This window comes from Lontra canadensis, unplaced genomic scaffold (genome assembly GCF_010015895.1).
Source record: "Lontra canadensis isolate GAN:19392208 unplaced genomic scaffold, GSC_riverotter_1.0 scaffold11, whole genome shotgun sequence".
NCBI lineage: Eukaryota > Metazoa > Chordata > Mammalia > Carnivora > Mustelidae > Lontra > Lontra canadensis.
The window spans coordinates 2,789,777-2,805,698 of record NW_022631005.1 but is presented as its reverse complement, the minus strand read 5'-3'; the positions used below and the strand labels follow the sequence as shown (position 1 = coordinate 2,805,698).

General features: G+C 41.6%; 1 protein-coding gene across 1 annotated transcript in view; it reads left to right on the top strand.

Moving 5' to 3' along the window:
* PDE11A (phosphodiesterase 11A) overlaps nt 1-15,922 on the top strand; it is a 381,258-nt gene that overhangs the window by 340,704 nt on the left and 24,632 nt on the right. The window contains exons 18-19 of the mRNA XM_032855980.1: nt 4,582-4,656; nt 9,873-9,956. Of these exons, the coding sequence (XP_032711871.1) occupies nt 4,582-4,656; nt 9,873-9,956 (159 nt within the window). The remainder of the gene's footprint in view (nt 1-4,581; nt 4,657-9,872; nt 9,957-15,922) is intronic.

Genomic DNA, 15,922 nt, shown 5'->3' with positions numbered 1-15,922 from the left:
TGGCAGGCAAAATATACTCAGCCTTTCCCAAGGGAAATGACCCAAATGTCCCACTAGTCATGGTATCAAGCTCAAAGGCCAGGATCTCTGGGAAATTCATCCCAGTCTCTACATCAGGTCTGGATTTAAAGTCCTACACACACCCCAAACACAGCATCTGACATACACCCAAACAATGAAATAGAATACTCCCATTCAGAAAGGAAAGAGATGGCCAGCATTTGACAGTTAGGGGGCCATAGTAATTCCAGAAACCCACTGGGCAGTCACTGTGAGGCTGTCCATTCTGTAGTAGGCTCTGGTTCTCTGTGAGATGCTCCCCAACCATCATAATTCATGACCACTAGATCTATCCCAGGAAATTATCCTTTTCCCTTGACCTCCTTGACTATATCCAAAGGTCAGGCAGTTTTCCAACATGTTTCCCACCCAAAGAAAGTTGAGGACCCAAGGTCTGTTTTAGGTTTTAAGAAGTCACTCTCCTATGGGGGTTATGGCATCAAACTCTCTTGTCCATTTAGTCAGTTTCTTATGTCTTTGGTTCTAGTCATTTCCATTTGCCAATAACCACATCCACAGTTTTATTCTAGACAGACTTCTTAGATCTGCTCTCTTTGCTTCCTTGTTTGCAAGAACAAAGAAAAATAACATATGTACTTCCTTCTTCCTCCTCCATGACCCAATTCCTAGCAGTCAGGGCCTAACAAGTGCCAGTGAGAGAATCATATAGTAAAATCACTTCTCTGGGCCAATTTGTACAACTGAAGGGATAACCTGTGCACCACTTAATTCATTCAGAGTTCTTAAGTATGAGTGTACTGACCCTACCTTTGATTTTTGTTTCAAGGCTGAGTTGTTTGTTTGCTTGCTTGCTTTAAGATTTTATTTTTAAGTAATCTCTACACCCAGCTTGGGGCTTGAACTCACAATCCCAAGATCAAGAGTCACATGCTCCACCCACTGAGCCAGCCAAGTGCCCCACAAGGCTGAGTCTTGATCAGCCTTTGTCATTCAAAACGTATCTTAATTTTTATTTTTACAGTTTGGGATTAAAAAGCAGCTTTATCTTTCATCCCTGAAGATGAAGACTCTGAATTTGTGACTCTCTCTCTTCTTTTCATTCCTGAAGATAAACCTGTCCATCCTTTTCTGAGCTCACTTCTTATAATACTTAGCAAAACATAGTCAATAGCAATCATCACATGCTACTAACATTCGCTTGCCATTCTCTTTCCCTAAGGCTGTAAATTCATTAGATACATTATTTGCTTTACTTCAGTGAGAATTGTACAAAATCTGTTGCCGCTGTGGAATGTGGGCCATCATCCTCACAGCCTCCAACAATGTTTCCTCACTGTCCAACACCTGAACCCCACGCTGATGCCACATAGGGTCTTCTTATTTTTCTTCCTTCTTACTGTCTTTTTCTTTTAACAGCAGCATCTCATTTCCACGCTGATTATTGTGTTAGTCAAAACTAGGGTAGGCTATGCTGCAGTGACAAGTATATTCTCAAATCTCAGTTGCTTAACTCCAAGAAAAGCTCATTTCTTTGCTCCTGTCACAGTCCAGATTAGATGGGGTGGTTTTCCTACAAAGTTCTCCTCCAGGAAATAGTTCTCCTCCAGCCGAGCCTCGGCTTTTATCTTAGTGTGACACATCTGAAGTTATGTAAAGCAGACTAAGCGGGAAGAATTTGCACAGCTGCGTAGCTTATTTCTACATCGTTGCCCACTCTCCGCTGCCCCGGTGTGCAATGGCTCCCCTACAGTAAAAGTTGGGGAACAGAGAAGAAGTAGGTATCTTCCAGGTACTGGAGAAAAGTGTAGTAGCGGGGGTGGCCACTGTGATTGGGATGGAAAGAAGCGGAGGAGTGGAGAGTGGGAGGAATTTTAGGGGACCAGGGAAGAACGAAGATGATTGGAAACAGAGTGGAATGAGGTATGGTATGCCAGGCCTCTCAGAAACCCCAGTGAAATGCATGTCAGCAACTAAAGGAGCACTAGCCCACTTGGGAGCAAGAAAAAGACAGGAGAAAGTCCTTAGAAGGAAAAAGAGTTTCTGCATTGGTATTTTAGACCAACCTGGGAGACCCATTGGCTACTTGAAGGTGGTCTTCTTGGTCACTGACGTAAATAATATTTTATTTTTAAGATGCGAAGTTCTGCTGATAAGAGCAGAGACCCAAGAGTTCAGGGAAATAAAACACAAAACCATGTTTTTCCAGACATCTCCATCAGAAATCTTGTTACAACTCTAAATTAGAGATCTCATTTGTGTTTGTCTGCAAATCGAGTAGGTTAAAGTGTTTTCAAAAACATACTTACTTCTAGGATTTTACGAAACATTTGAACAAAAACAATGGAAACTTCTTTTAAAAATATAGATATATTTCTAATTTCCAAGATGTTGATTTTTTTAACATTTCCTTGCAAAGTGGTTTTTTTTTTTTTAACTGGTGTCTATTCCAACCCTCCTTCCTCACACACATGTGGGTTTCCCCAGTGATCCCCCAAGGCCTGATTAGCATCTCAATTTCCTTCTTTAATAAAAAATTCAATCAGGAGCTACTTAATGTTCCTGATTGGGTTTTTAAGTACAAATGAAACAGTGGTACAAGTTGAGCCGTTAAAAAGCACAGGGAAGATAGCCAGGACCACTTTAGAAAGATGGAGGACAGGATTTTGTTTTAATTTCTTTGCTTTCCAGAGGCTATGGACCTATGCAGGACTCCTACCTTGGGGTGATCTGATGTGCACATTTGTATTCTTTAGTGCAAAAGACCCACCTCAGAGCAATCTGAGGTAGTGTTCTGGGAGCTGAATAAATGAGGCCAGGCCCTTAGGGGACCATTTCTTCTTTCAGGAAGGCCAGAGACAGAGAGAGAGGTCTGGAGTGCTAATGGGAAAGGTAGTGGCAAAGACTAGAGACAGAGAAGGGAATCAGGCCCTAGAAAAACTGAGCCAGCTCTACTAGTTTTATGCTATTGAATTTTCAGAAGGTACCCATATTCCTTATTAGAAATGTTTAAAATCTGAACTGACTAGATATTCTATTTCTTTATAAATGAGCTACATACTTGCTAGTCTCAAGGCAGGGGTTTGTGGGGAGGGTGTGAGAGAGAGATACAGAGAGACAGAGACAGAGACGGAGAGAGATGTTTTTATGGTTTGTTTTGTTTTTTAAAAGATTTTATTTATTTATTTGACAGAGAGAGAGGGAACACAAGCAGGGGGAATGGGAAAGGAAGAAGCAGGCTTCCCAGTGAGCAGGGAGCCCGATGCAGGGCTCGATCCTGGGACCCTGGGATCATGACCTCAGCCAAAGGCAGACACTTAATGACTGAGCCACCCGGGCACCCCTGTTTTTATGCTTTATCAATGGTTATGATTTATGGTTGGCAGAATCTCTTGAGACATACAGTTAGGTAAATTATCTTGATTCTATCCACTTGACTGAACTGAAACCATTTTAGCCTTTTCCAGACCTTAGAACATCATCTTTGTAAGAGCCTGGAATAGAGGAAAAACTAGTCTGGGGATCCAAATCTTCTTGCCATAGAGTTTTCTGGGATTTTTTTTTTTTTCCTGCTCTTTCAAATTTTCTAAATCCATCTAGTTCATCTCAGAGATTTCCTAGATGCACACTATAGTGTTGTTGAAAATACTTGTTGAACACTTACCTGCCATATCATTATGCTTCCCACAAGTGATCACTGGAAGCATGGGGCTTGGAGAAGCTTCTCTTTAGCTTAACAGTGATCAATGGGCAACTTCAGATCATCCATGCTAATTGGTGAAAAGTGGAAAAATAGAAGTTCTTACTTTGGAAAAATCTACCCATTCAGGGTAGATCCACCAATTCCATTGTGCTTGTACCAAGCAGAACCTACCATAAATGAACACTTATGTACCTAGATTAAGACAGTCTGAAGACCAGAACAACATTCTTCAAACTGCATCATGACACACTGTAGAAAAACCTGAGATGAACAGTCACTCTAGCATTAGTCCTGCCCTTGGCTGATTGCTCCAGTAAGAAGCAGAGGTGGCCCTGGGGTTATCTTTCTCCAGAGTGCATGCAATTATCAGTAGGGTAAGGCAGTAAAGAGTTTGGGGGAGGCAAATGAAAGCAAGCTAAGATAAAAGTATGCAACAAAGTGAAGAATCTATGTAGAAACAACCAAAAGTTGGCTAAATTATTATTACAAGTATATCATATTATAAAAACAAAAAATATTATTAGGCATTATTTGTTTCATTTTTCTGCAGTTGGAACATTTCCTACTTTGAAGGCGGCAACCCAGTGCCTCATCCTGAGTATGCAATCTGTACTCTCCGCGATCGTCTACTAGCATGCATCTCAAAATGCCTTGTACAAGTTCTTCTGATTAGAAGGAAATCCGTTTCATTGATTAAAGTCTGTAATACCTTGAAACAGAAAATGTTCATGTATTTCTTCAAAAGCTTTTTAAATTATTTTCTGGGTTGAAGATCAGCACCATACACAGAGGGCAGAAATAACTTCTGAGTCTTATGTTACATCACACGTAACCGTACATTAAATATTTATATGTTTCAGGTGGCTGAACTTGTAACCAGTGAGTTCTTTGAACAAGGAGATCGGGAGAGGGCAGAGCTCAAACTCACTCCTTCAGTAAGTTCATTCTTCTAACGTGACACACTTACCCTTCGGAACGATATTTCCGAAAGTAACTCCAAATCACAACTTGAAAGTGGATTTAAGGAAGCACTCCTGAAAGTTTAAAACTTTAATTAAACTTGGATCTAAACACTCTTATTCCCAGGTTTCTGATTAAGAGTAGGGAGCTACTTAAGTATTTCCTGAGCTCCCACAGTGGGCCAAGTAGGCATGAAGGAGGACGTGCAGAGTGACATTTGAGTAGCTCAAAGCCCAGTCCTGGCATTTCATATGTGGTCAGTAGCCACTTTGGATTAGAAATATAGAACAAGGGACGCCTGGGTGGCTCAGTGGGTTGGACGACTGCCTTCGGCTCAGGTCATGACCCCAGAGTCCTGGGATCGAGTCCCGCATCGGGCTCCCAGCTCCACGGGGAGTCTGCTTCTCTCTCTGACCTTCTCCTCGCTCATGCTCTCTCTCACTGTGTCTCTCTCAAATAAATAAATAAAATATTTTAAAAAAAAAAGAAAGAAATGTAGAACAAAAGTCAAAGGCAAGCTGTTCAGCCTCGGGCAGCTAGAATGGACAGCCATAGTGATAACGGATGTTCTGGATTTTATTTTCAAATTTCAGACATTCCAAAATCTCAAACCCAAATCATTTCAAGTCTGTTTCTTTTCTTTGTTTGCAAAATGAAAAGTTTCACTTGGGGAACTCTCAGGTCTGTTGACTGAAATGCCATTTTCAATGGAATTGTCCATTCGATTATTATTTGAAAATGCTTACTTGTAGGCTCAGGATGATGGTGTTTTTACTCAAACAAGACAAAAGACATAAATGCTTCCATCACCACCTACAATGAGGAGGTGGCCTCTTTATTCATAATGAAGGGTTAGTTAAAAACATATCACCCAACAACTCAAGGAATGACGCAAAGTGTTGGAAAGCCAGCTCGGTAGATTGAGCACGGCTCAAGGAACGTGTCCGTTGTCAAGAGTGTCTGTTTCTGAGGATTCCTGCCAACTGACTTTTGAACATTTCGAGTTATTTATAAGATCTTCAAGTTTTCAAGGAAAGGCACCAGAACTAGCTTCTAGTTAAACAATGTCACCTGCTTAAAGTCAGAACTCAGAGCCTTACAAATGTTGACTACTCCTAATCAGTTGCTTACTTATGAAAGGTCAGAAGACTACATTGGTTAGAACCCTCACCCAGTATTTTAGTTTCCAAAGCGACATCTATTGATACTGTTTCCAAAACCTCCCTTTCCTCTTTTTTGGTGGTCACCAGATTTGGTTATAAAAATAAAGACACTAGATTGGGATACATCATTAAAGTGTAAAACCTCATACAACCCCTATTTCTCTCAGCTATATACCCATTTTTCAAATTAAATCTTTCTCCCACTTAAAAAGAACTGTTTCACAGGCCTCTGAAGGGTTTATAATGCAGCAATACCACAGGTCATTTAATTAAATGAAAAAAAATCTGAGTCAGTTGCCAGCATTGGCGAGCTGGCAGGCGCAGTGACACAGTACTAAGGAGCCTTTGTCTGGAGGCTCAGGTAAGGTTTTCTCCAAAGACGTAAATGAAACTAATTTTGCAGTGGAAGCATAGCACTAAATGCTACTCTCTCCTCACAAAAGCCTACTTAACATTGTGTTGACAGTCTCCGGGCTGCTATGGCAGGGCTATTTCTCATTAGTCTTTTTCCAGGGATGTCTGGAAATGCATGCACCTAGAGGTGACACCAGCTGTGTCTGTTAGTATTTGATATTTAGGAAGAAAATTGTCTGGGAGACTCCATTAAGTGTCACGGTCCTAAAGGTCATTAAAGTAACCAAAGGGTTAATAGTGGAAGCAGTGAGTCCATTAATAAAACATGCTTGAGCACCTCCAGGTAGCCAGCATGAAGCTGGGCACTGTGCATCCAGCCATGAGCAAGGCTCCATCTTCTGCTCTTCCCCAAAGCTTGTCAATGGATGGGAAATAGAGATATTGAGTAAATAATCACTCGGGGCACCTGGGTGGGTCAGGTGGTTATGCGTCTGCATTTGACTCAGGTCATGATCCCAGTGTCCTGGATCAAGCCCTACATCTGCTCCCTGCTCAGAGGGGAGCCTACTTCTCCCTCTCCTTCTGCCTTCCCCTCCCCGACTTGTGCTTGCTCTCTCCCACATGCTCTCTCTCTCTCAAGTAAATAAATAAATAAAATCTTGGAAAGTAAATTAATAATCACTCATTATCAACTACAAGATGCAAAATGCTATAAAAGGAAAGCACAGGACAGTGTGTTATCTCACACTTCCTCCACTCAAAAACATTTATTGAAAAGTGACTAGTCTGGAAATCAACTCTTACAGTATGATCTCCAAAAGGATGCTAAGACAATTCAGTAGGGGGGGTGGGGATAGCCTTTTCAAATAGTGCAGGGACAGTAGAATATCCACTGCAGATGAGTCAAGTCAGACCCCTCTCACCGAACCCCAGAATCACCTCAAAGTGGATCATAGACCTAAACGTAAGAGCTAAAACTACAGAAAACTCAGAAGGAAACAGAGTGTAAATCTTCTGGATTGGATCTGGCAGTGATGTCTTAGATCTGACACCAAAAGCACAAGAAAAATAAAATAGATAATTGGACTTCATTAAAATGTAACACTGCATCTGAAAGGACACTCTCAAGAAAATGAAAAGATAGCCTACAGGATGGGAGAAATTATTTGCAAATCATATCTGATACGGACCTGACATCTAGAATATATAGAGAATTATGAACCACTCCTAGAAAGACCACCCAATGTTTAAAAAGGGCAAAGGATCTGAATACATATTTCTTCAAAAATATATACAGATGGGCCATGAGCACATGAAAAGATGCTCAACATCAGTCATCATCAGGGAAATGCAAACCAAAACTGCAGTGAGATAGCACTTCACGGGGACCTTTTAAGATTTATTTATGTATTAGAGAGAGAGAGGTCACAAGTAGGCAGAGAGGCAGGCAGAGGCAGAGAGAGAGGGGGAAGCAGGCTCCCTGCTGAGCAGAGGGCCTGATGCTGGGCTCGATCCCAGGACTCTGAGATCATGATCTGAGCCAAAGGCAGAGGCTTAACCCACTGAGCCACCCAGGTGCGTGGGGACCAGCTTTAATTCAAAAGACAGACAAGAGCCAGCGCTGAGGACGATGTGGAGAAATTGGAACTTTGTACACTTCTGGTGGGCACGTAAAACGGTGCCGCTGCTTTGGAAAACTGGCAATTCCAGGAAATATGAAACATTAGACTGGGCATGTGGCCCAGCAGTTCTGCCTCTAGGTCTATCCCCGAGAGAAATGGAAACATACATCCACGTGGAAACTTGTACATGAACGTTCTCAGCAGCATTACTCACCAGAGCCACAAAGTACAGATGACCCAACTGCGTATCAGCTGAGGATCAGATAAATAAAATGGGGTGTAACTATACAGTGGAATATCATTTGGCCAGAAAGAGGGATGAAGAGCTGCTGAGTGCTGCAAGAAGGAATCTTGAACACAAAATGCTCTGTGAAAGCCCATCACAGAAGACCACGGATCATTCGGTTCCATTTATATGAGGGTGCAGAAAATATAAACAAAAAATAGACTCGTGGTCACCTAAGGCTAGGAATTTGGGGGACAATGAGGAGCGACTGCTAATTGGTATGGGATTTCTTGCTGGGGTGATTAAAAATGTTCTAAAATTGACTGTAGTAATGGTTGCACAACCAATTGTGAACTGAACCCCTGCCCCCAAAAATAGTTCTGTGCACCAGAAATAGTATTTAAGTAAATAAGAAAAGCTCAGACAACTCTGAGAGCTCAAGATTGAGTAACAGAATAATATTTTTAAAGGAACATTTCAAACAAAGACTACTGCAACTCACAAGATCCATTCCTTCCTCCCCCTGGCACACGTCAGTCTTCTCCAGATCCTGGTCCCCTTTCCTGGTATTTCACATTTCACGTTGCAAGACAAAGACGAGCAGAGCCTGTGGGAGTCAGTGACCTCCTCCCCGATTCAGAGAGATTTCCCTCAGCATCGCCCTTTTGTCTTCCTGTGAGCCTCAGCAGCTCGTGATTTCTGTTCTACCCACTCCCACCCTCATTCATAAGTCCGAAGGATGCTGGCTTTTTCAACATCTCCAGACCAAGGGAATGCCTTGGATCTGCCCTCGTGACCTATGTTAATGCCAAAAATGATGCAGATGTCACATGTTATCTCTATAGAGGAAAGACCTAACCTACTTTAAGACAGTAATGCATTGGGTTATGGACATTGGGGAGGGTATGTGCTATGGTGAGTGCTGTGAAGTGTGTAAACCTGGCGATTCACAGACCTGTATCCCTGGGGCAAATAATACATTATATGTTAATAAAAAATCTTTTAAAAAAGACAGTAATGCAGGGAAATGTTGCTTCTTAGAGCCTGACCTGACTCTCCCCGACTTGGGAGAGCAGACAGAGGGACATGCTTGATGGAGCAGAACTGGCCGTTGTTTGTTCAAGAACCCACGTGAGCCCCAATTCCAGTTGATCCGTTCCCTTTTCATGTCTTCCCAACAGACATATGTCACTTCCTTTTCTTGAAAAATATACCTAAATTTTCCAAACATTATCATATCACGAAGTTTAAAGGCTGGGAAGGAGGTGAGAATGGGTAACTACCACATCATCCATCCCATGATAGATAAACGCTCAGGATTTTATTAATGACAGACCTTGTTGAGAAACACATAGAGTTGTCAAACCAAAACCCCACCCTGAAAAATTAACACAAATAGTTTCTATTTAAAATCAAACTGCTTTAAAGATCTTTTCTAATCTATTCCACCTTCTTCCACTATAAAAATAAAGCCTGCATTACTTTTGTGGCAATAAAACCTATCCCCTTCCCCTTGACTTGTACCCAATTCCCAGTGACCTGAAGACTTGATTTAGTGGCCATTACCTATATCTGAAGGCAGATTTTGGCCCCAAGGAGTTGCGTGCTATAAAGTTCAAACAAATTCGCTTACAAATCTCATAAAAAGAGGTGAAAATACTTTATTTCTCATCATAGATAAAAGAAAAAAAAAGTACATGTAAAGACTGATTGTGATTTGTGAATTGTTCAGTTGGTAAAAATTGGATCATTGTGGCAAAGTGTTTGACAAAGCACCTGTAAACTACTCCATCGTAATAAAGCAAGCTTCTCTTCCCTGATTCTAGGCAATTTTTGATCGGAACCGGAAAGATGAACTGCCCCGATTGCAGTTGGAGTGGATTGATAGCATCTGTATGCCTTTGTATCAGGTAATCAGGATCTGGGAGGGCCCACGTGTCCCAACTGAGCTGGGAGAGAAGGGCATATGTACTCCACGAAGGTTGAGCCTTCCGAGAACCTCCAGGATATGGGCATTGCTAAGAACTCTGGCTGTGGTCCGTCTCTTCTCAGGTTTTAACTGTCTCCTAGGAAAAGCTGGTGCCAGGAGGCCAGAGGCCTAAGTTCTCCTTCTAGGACATAATGTCCATGGGCCTTGAGGCCCTCCTCTCTAAACCAGGGTTAATCATGTTTTATCTCAGTATTTCCCAAGCTCTGTCCCAGGGAACACAAGGACCCAGAGCCACAGCCCAATACATATCTCTTCAAAGAGAGCCCTCAGGCCCCACAACTAGGGAACCTGAAGGCTCAGAGAGTCCTTTAGGAAAGAAACACACTTAACCTTGATTCATTCCACATTTCTCTAACATCTGACTGTGGGGGTCTTTTCCTTTTCCTTTTTCTCTTTCTTTCTTTTTCGTTTTTTTTGTTTGTTTGTTTGTTTGGTTTTTTTTTTTTGCAATTTTTCTTTTACTTCTGTGAATATCATGTGAGACACAAGAGCTCCAGGAAACCATGAAACGTGGTTTTCTGGCCTGGCCCCATGGTCTGGGCCACAGAGTTTTCAGAGAACCTTCCATCTTCAAAGTCTGCCTCTCTGAGATGCATGTGACAAAGGCTGAGCACTACGTTCTGAGCAAGGTGCGCTGTGCCTTCCTGCTCTGTTGTCTGGGTCTTGGGCCCCTGCTCCTGGCAAGGAGACAAGTGTCACCGGCTTTGAATGTGCACGCTTCACATTTTGAGTACAGATCAGGGTTGGCTTCGGTTAACACCAACAGTTCAGTGTACATTGGCTTTTAATTCTACTACTAAGCGTTTGCTTTCATGTGTAAAACCTGGCGAGTTCTTTACCCCCTACCTGGCTCAATCAGACTGAGCTGCTTTTCCAACTTCAGACTGAGAAGCACACGCAGGGAACGTAAAACCGCTGGAGTTTCTCACCCTGTGCAACTCCATTAAAAACACAGTATTGTTTTTTAAGGACCTCACAACCATTAAGTTTCAGGCTTATCTACTACTTCGTTTTTAGTACTTTTAGGAGCTGCTGAGTCCTGTCACATTACGCTAAAAAAGAAAAAAAAATCTAGAATACTGTCTCGAAGATGGAAATGTAACTTTTTAGTGACTATAAACACCAAAAATAAATTCATTTCTTTGTTTTATGTTAACCATTAAATACATGATACCATAAAAATGAGACAAGGTTTTAATATAATCTAAAATAGATTATTTTAGGGGCACCTGGGTGGCTCCATGGGTTAAGCCTCTGCCTTCAGCTCAGGTCATGTTCTGATCAGGTCGTGATCCCAGGGTCCTGGGATGGAATCCCACATCCAGTTCTCTACTCAGCGGGGAGTCTGCTTATCCCTCTCTCTCTGCCTGCCTCTCTGCCTGCTTGTGATCTCTCTCTCTGTCAAATAAATAAAATATTTTTTAAAAATTTTTAAAAAATAAATGAAATAGATTATTTTAGTTTTAAATGGCACATAATGTTCTTCTGTTTAATAATGAACAACTGGGTGAAAAAATCAGGAGTGATGTGTACTGTATTATAAGAGGATTTTAACTCCCTTTTCTTCCTGTCCACTCCTCCCATCCTTACTCCTCTTGGATCTCTGTTATTGGGCCCCTAGGTATAAAGCCCACAGCTGTTAGGTCAGATATATCTTGCTTTGCCAAATTCACCTTGACTATCCATGTAGAACTATTTGTAATTTATTCCGTTCCCTGTGCACAGTTATGCAATAAATGGGATGAATTCTTACCATGAATAAATTCATTTTACTGTGGGTAAAGTTTAGGAGGATGAAGACTTGTAATTGCATGACTGATGAATTTTGAGTATTAGTTTGCAAAGCTACTGTGGAATGGACCCAAAGTCCACACATCCTTCCTATGTGATTAGTTATAGTAAATTCTGGAAAGCACTCTCATGTGCTTTTCCATGCTAATTTCATTGTTTGGGTACTGATTCACAATCATTTGGGCTTATTTTATACTTCCTCTGAAATACTTTGAAATCTTTAGGTTAAAAAGGAAGCTGCTTGAATTTAAACTGGAAACAGCACTTCCCAGAATTTAGGGAGTAACATTACCACATCAGATTATCTTTCATTCCTGATTTTCCTCACCTGTTTCACTTTACTACTTCTCTGTGAGATTAGATACGTCTGCTATTTTTATCCACAGAAACTTAAGTTACAAACACTTTAAGTGACACTCCCACCAAGCTAGAGTTGTGCTTCACCCATCTGTGGCCTTGGGCTTTGATGTAGTAGCCTTTCGACCACCCATTCCACCTCTGTTAGACATTTCTTCCACAATCTTTTCTTATTAAACTGATGATAGAATCTTGGCATTGTGAAGAGGAATGTGGAGGAGCTCTTTGGAAAAGTTTATAAAAGTTCATGTTCATTTCTGCTGCAATATCTTCTTAGTTAACAAAGCATGAAAATCATGCTCATTTTTTAATGGATTATCATCACTTATTTTTAAAAATAACAGAGAGGGGCACCTGGGCGGCTCAGTCGGTTGAGGACCCGGCTCTTGATTTTGGCTCAGATCATGATCTCAGGGTTGTGAGATTAAGTCCCACGTTGGGCTCTGCTCTCAGTGGGGATTCTGCTTAAGATCTCTCTCTCCCTCTTCCTCTGTTCCCTCTCTTCCCCTCACTCACTCTCTAAAATAAATTTAAAAATCTTTAAGAAATAATAATAAATAAATTAGTAAGTAAAAAAATAAAAACAGATTTTATTTGTAAATTATAACTTCTGTGAGTAAGTCTTTGAAACCAATATTTCAAAAAAGCCCTCAAGCTGAAACTTTGTCAAGCAGTTTTAAGTATCCTCTCCAAGAGTCCCTATTTTGCCCCATTTCATGCAGTTGGGGGGTTGGGACTTGTCTGTTATTTAAGTGGGTAAGCTGACATTAACTGTCAAGCTCCCGAAATGAAATGGAATGTGTCAGTGGGCAGTAATCACCATCAGTACAAAGATACAAAACCTTGACAAGACAATTCACCAAGCAAGGAACGTCATTGATGTGACATTAGTCGTTGAGGCAAATGTCTGCAGGAACTCTTGTCGCTGACAGGCCAATTTGAGGTCTTGACCATGAATGTGTAATAATGAAGAGTCTGAGAGGATAGAAAACACATGGGGAAATATGCAGGTGGTAGGCATCCCCAAAAGAGACTGATCTGAAATGACCTGGTCTGAATCGTAGAGCACAGGAATCCAGGGTGGCCTTGCTAGGTCAGTCTGGGCACAGGGCAAAAGAATACAGAATAGTATATAGGAGACAAAGAACTTTCCTTTTTATGGCCAGGGCCCTGATCTCGAGGTGGAGCAGTCTGGGTGGCAAGAAGCCTCATGTGGCGCCCTAGGCAAACAGATACTTGTGGAGAGAGCTGGAACGAATGCCTGTGCTGGGGGGAAGCAGCGTGGAGAGATGCCCTCTAGGGAGGGTGGAAGCTAGCCGAAGCACTGGCAGGGGACTGAATGGCAGAATACGGATCAAATTTGGAAGTAGGTGAAGAGGCAGCTGAGCAGTAGATACAAATATGGTTTTAGGACAGTTTTTTTTCTTTGAATTTTTTATTTAAATTCAATGGAATTAACATATAGTGCATTATTAGTTGCAGAGGTAGAATTTAATGATTTATCAGTTGCATGCACTACCCAGTACTCATTACAACAAGGATGCCCGTCTCCCAGTTCCCCGTCCCCTCCGCCTCCCCTCCAGCAACAACTCCGTCTGTTTCCTGGAGTTAAGAGTCTCTCTGGTTTGCCTCCCTCTCTGTTTTCATCTTATTTTATTTTTCCTTCCCTTCCCGTTTTGTTTCTTAAATTCCACATATGAGTAAGATCATTTGGTGTTTGCCTTTCTTTGGCTGACTTTCTTCCCTTAGCATAATGCCTTCTAGTTCCATCCGCATTGTTGCAAATGGCAAGATTTCATTCTTTCTGATGGCTTAAGAATATTCCAGTGTGTGTGTGTGTGTGTGTGTGTGTGTGTGTGTGTGTGTACCACATCTTCTCTATCCATTCATCTGTCAATGTTGATGGACATTTGGTTCTTTCGATAGTTTGGCTATTGTGGACATTGCTGCTATGGATATTGGGGTGCAGTGTGTCTGAAGGTCACTACATCTGTATCTTTGGGGTAAATACCTAGTAGTATAATTGCTGGGTCGTATGGTAGCTCTATTTTTAACGTCTTGAGGAACCTCCATGCTGTTTTCCAGAGCGGCTGCACAAGCTTGCATTCCCACCAACAGTGTAGGAGGGTTCCCCTTTCTCTGCATCCTCGCCAACATCTGTCATTTCCTGACTGGTTAATTTCAGCCATTCTGACTGGCATGAGGTGGTATAGCATTGTAGTTTTGATATGTATTTCCCTGATGCCGAGTGATGTTGAGTATCTTTTCATGTGTCTGTTGCCCATGTGTATGTCTTCTTTGGAGAAATGTCTGTTCATGTCTTTTGTTTCTTGGGTGTTTAGTTTGATAAGTTCTTTATAGTTTTGGGGGCACTAGCCCTTTATCTGATAAGACATTTGCAAATATCTTCTCCCATTCCATAAGTTGCTTTTTGAACTTCATTGGCTTTCACCGAGTAAATTGGTTTCACTTTGTGGTTTTGAAAAGGTTGTGTTTGTCAGTTATGAATATTTTCAAGCACTTTCCTCGTTCATTTCAGTTTGCTGAGTTATGTCCCTCTGAGCTGGGGGTAGATTATCACTATTCCCAGGCGCCTGAAGGGCTACTCATTTGTGTGCCTAGGTGGGAACTCCCACAAACTACATTTTGGACGCCCGCTACATTTAAAATTAAAACTCATCTCTGAGACAACTTCATTTTCCAGCCAATTGGTTCCTATGGTGAAGGAAAACCAGGCTAACTCCTCCAGTCCTCCTAAAATCTATTCATTAGGAAGTGACCTAAGTAACCTAGTGATTGACTAGAAGTGACTGAGAGAAAATATATAAAAAAGTATATCAACAAAGCAGTGCATAGGGAAGAAGCATGCAGAGAACACACCCAGATCTGTGACTAGTTATGGAGTTGGGAAATACGACACACTTGTATACATATATTTACATGTGAGTATATAATTCTCCAGAACTTGCTCATCTTTTTAATCTGATGGCTCCAAACTTTTCTTTAAAGAAAATGGAAAATGGTCCTCACAGGCAGAAGTCATGATTTATCTATGACAGCATTTTAATCAGGAAGCATATAGGAAGTCGAGAACGGGCAGGGAAGCATCAGAGCGTGTGCCCCAAGAGGAGACTAAAGCCTGGTTAGTTGGCTCTGTCCTAGCAGGGTATCTTGAAGGAACACATTGACATCTGATTCCCGTGCTTTCTGCTGTCTTTGCACCCTGCTGGGGATCCATTAGCCTGCTGCTCAACATCTTTGGAGGGAGAAAAAATAGAAAGGAAAGAAGAAGACAAAGAAAAAAAAAGACACCATCAAACTTTGAAGTCATTGCTGCACCAGCCTTAGGGGTAAACAGAAAACCTGATGTGGCAACATCACACTGAGCTTCTCTTTGCAACAGCAAGCAACGTTTCTGCCCTTTGTTTTCATTCACGACTTAATCAAACCTCAGTGTACCTAGAATCTCAATGATGCACAGAGGTGTTATAAATCTTCTGTTGTTAAGGGTTGAGGGATTTAATTTTTATTATGAACGTAATCGTATTTTCAGCGCATCCCAAACAGGTTCTTGATTTGGCTTTTTCACAGACATTGCCGAAGGGCTTGACCTGGACAGGATCTAGCCAGAATAATTCCCTGTCTCCATCAGAGGAAGGAAGATTCTGCGAGAGTATTGCCTCTTTATAAAAATGCCATGGGGTTCCTGCAACAGGCAGAGCTGATGTTCTGATTACA